General features: G+C 34.8%; 1 protein-coding gene across 1 annotated transcript; it reads left to right on the top strand.

Annotated features, from left to right (window-relative positions):
- Positions 1 to 257: 257 nt before the first annotated feature.
- Positions 258 to 2820, top strand: LOC110120247. The gene is made up of 4 exons (XM_048409240.1): positions 258 to 692; positions 1107 to 1141; positions 1220 to 1335; positions 1478 to 2820. Exons 1-4 carry the CDS (start codon positions 673 to 675, stop codon positions 1646 to 1648), a joined length of 342 nt encoding a protein of 113 aa, XP_048265197.1. The 5' UTR covers positions 258 to 672; the 3' UTR covers positions 1649 to 2820.
- The last annotated feature ends 797 nt before the right edge of the window (positions 2821 to 3617 follow it).

The following is a 3617-nucleotide window of genomic DNA, read 5'->3' as shown; positions in this document are numbered from 1 at the left end:
ATTTTCTCTAATGAAACTTCCTCTATCTCCTACCGTTTCAGAGCTATAATTGTACTTTCGTTTTAACTGCGCGAAACACCTGTACATTACGATTTCGCACAAATCTCGCTTTCTCTCTTATTCACTCTTTAAATGTTGCTGACACGCCTACTCGCTGCTGGTTTGGAAACGTCAGTCGTCTCTACTAATGTTGTGACTTGCAATGTAGAAAGATCAGTTACCATCCAAATGCACTCGACGGTTTCTACACAGAGCGAAAACTCTGCCGGTTTACTACCGTTTACGGACTTCCCTTGGCGAATTTCTTCGTATCCGGAGATACTGAAACGATAACTATTGGATCGAGCACGTGATTACACACGAAACTTTCTGTATACACGGAGATCGCCTCCGAGACTACACCGATCCGACACGTGTACACGATTTAGAGACAAAACGGTTTCCGTGGCTTCTGTACATGGGATTCTTTCTTCTGACACAGATGGCGTTTCTAGGGCTGTAGGAAAACTACGAATGTATTTGCTGAATTTATGGAATTGTACGTACATTGTTGACACCATGACGTGTCGACATTCGGACGCGTACAACGTAACGATTCGATTTCAGTGAATCGATGGTGTGTTACAAACTGGCAACGGAGCAAGATAATGCACTTGCAATGCAAATGTAACGATGTTTAACAGAGAATATACGTACGTAAGTTTTAGCGAAAGATCGTATATTGAAATTTAGTATTTTATAGCTACCAAAATTTGGCATTACAAAAATCTATCTTAAAAAATTGTTAGATTGCGTATATCACGATCGCATAAATCACATAATTTAAATAAGAATTGTCATAAATTTCATTTGTTTTGTCAATGTTTGTCGAGACGAACGAAAAATTACAACAGAGGATGGGAAGGAATAAAACTGCGTAAGATCGTAGGGAAACAAATAAACCTTTATATTTCAAACTTTCAGTAATAATTGAAAACAGGAAGTATCTGAAACTTTGGTTTAATGGAACAAATAATGTGGAATAGCGGCATCCCAATTTACCTTTATTGTATAAAATTAAAAAAACGAGTAGATAATATAATTAGTTCCTTTTACGATCTAATCAGGCACGAAAATCACAGTAGAAGAACTATCATCTCAAGTAAATATCAGATTGTGTGCTTCGAAATTTACTTGCGGTAGTCACAGGTGTAATTTGTCATAACCAACATATTTACAGTGTACCCGCATTTCACACGTGAAGCACTGCATCTACTCTTCTCCTCTTTTGTCTTCGCTGCGTTCCACATTTCGGAAGAGGCACGCAGAATCCTTCCCAGCAGTTTCATACCTTCGGTATGTAAATATTTCGAACTAGTAACTTGCTATTAAAATCTAAAATTTCTTGTCACATTTTATATTCTCGGAATGTTGGCAAATAGGATTAATATAGGATTAATACGCAAATGAGTAGTTGAAGTAATTTATTCTTGTTCAGGATTTGAGTGATCCTCGGATGACGATATGGACAGCACTTCTGCTCTTTTTTCGAAAGTTGGAAATCCACCTTGCAAAGGTGTGTAAGATTTACAATGCGGACTATGTCGAGAGGTTAAGTGGCATCCTAAGTGCTCGACGGGTCCGCTCTAAAGTGAACCACGCGTCCTAAACCTCAACACCCGATGAGAACGCAACACTAGACCAGAACTATGAATCGCACAAGACGCACCACATGTGAGACGCCCATGACAGTCCGACAGTTACAGGATTAGACAGAGACAGATTCCCACTTCATAGGAAACGTTGACTAAAACACACTCCCTAGACTAACGGTTAGAATATAAGCACCAGGCGTTTCAAGAGATAAGAGACTTATCACGTACTAGTCTAAGTTTAATTCTGTTACGTATAGTTCATAATCTTCAGTTTATACTAGACACCACAAATAAACCGACTAAACGCCAGCTTAATAGACATCTTTAATTGACCTCTACCTTGAACGTTCATATCGTTCGAGGTACGCGACTTCAACCGAGCAAATGCAACCTGAATGATCGTCACCTAGTTGATAGATCGCGACAATTCTAGAGTTTTGGCATATTTTGACCATGATCGCAACGATTGCAATACTTGCTGAAAAATTGTTGCAAACGACGTTCTTTTACTTTTACTTTGCAGATTGAATGGGAGATGTCAAAATTACGGTTCGTCGGTACGGTTGTTATAAATTAGATAATGTTAATAATTTCTTAGATACTTCGATATTCTAAATTACCAGCAAGGCTCCAAATATGCTGTACTTCGTCTACTAAAATTATCCCATTTTTAAGAAGATATATTTAATAAAAGATTTACGTAATTTCTTGAAACTAAGATGCTAACAAATATCGTAAAGAAATGAAGAAATACATACCAAAGAAAAGTAGTATAATATTTCAAAAATAAGATAACGGCTATAATATCTGTAGACGTAGATAGAAAGTTCATGATCGCAAATCGATGACACTAATCCATGGGATCAGTATGGATATTTATCAAGAACAAATCCCTTGGCATTAATAAATCCGATTTGTGCGTTATTTCGTTAGCTACAATATCCGGCAAATACAAGAAAGTAATCGTTCTACTTATTACACCATGATTAAGAATTTATTGTAAATCTTGTGTAATTTGACGTCGAATCTCTGACGACTTTTATTCAGTCTTGATTAAAAGAGCATAAAAGACAAAACGAACGTACATATGTAACTTTCGTCTTTTTTCATCTTCTTATTAAATGATAATATAAAGATAATATAAATAATATAAAAGATAATGTATGTAATGCAGCTATAAGACACTCTCCAATTATAAGCTCCGGAGCTGTAATTGGATTTATTTAATTTTCTTAAGATATATTATCTTCAATCGAGTAAATCTTCCACGTTTAATTTCACGAAGCTGTTTAAGTAATATAACTTTCTTACTTTATGGTTCAAATTCATGTTTCATAATGCATTCATAGCAGTTATAGACAATAGAAATGACTGGAATCATGCGTTTTTGAAAAATTATTTGTAATACGATGAAAGCACATATTCTAAGTGAATTAATTAATTAAATGGTGGTAATAGAGAATATTAAGAACATAAGAATCCACTAAGGAAAATAATTTATCACAAAGAGCTAATATCGTGTCTTATTCTTCCCTCTAACTGTAAGTGAAATCATTGAAGATATTTGAAGACAGCAATCGTTATTTTTATGATGTAACACTGCAGCTTTTACTATTTTTTCTATTTGCATAGATCTATAAAAATTTATCTACGATTACTGAAGTTCAATATAGCAACAATGTTAAGGTGTAACATAGCAGGCTGATTAAACAAATTGACTAAACAAAAAATAAAATGCATGATAAAATGCAAACAAACCTTCAATCACTTATTTGAAACTAATTCATTATTAGTTGAAAATAAATTGTTGTAGCTTGGGAGAAATTTATAATAACTAGGACCACCAACTTTGGTAGTTTGTTCAGATGGAGGCCAAGAGGCTGAAGGAATCCAGCGTTGATAGCAAGTATTTTTCCAATGATATTTAAAAATAAAAAATTCCGAATCGTTAACTGTGACGTGTAACAAAAATTTTATCATCCC

This window comes from Bombus terrestris, chromosome 10 (genome assembly GCF_910591885.1).
Source record: "Bombus terrestris chromosome 10, iyBomTerr1.2, whole genome shotgun sequence".
NCBI lineage: Eukaryota > Metazoa > Arthropoda > Insecta > Hymenoptera > Apidae > Bombus > Bombus terrestris.
The sequence above is the reverse complement of the archived record's forward strand: the minus strand, read 5'-3'. Positions and strand labels throughout refer to the sequence as shown.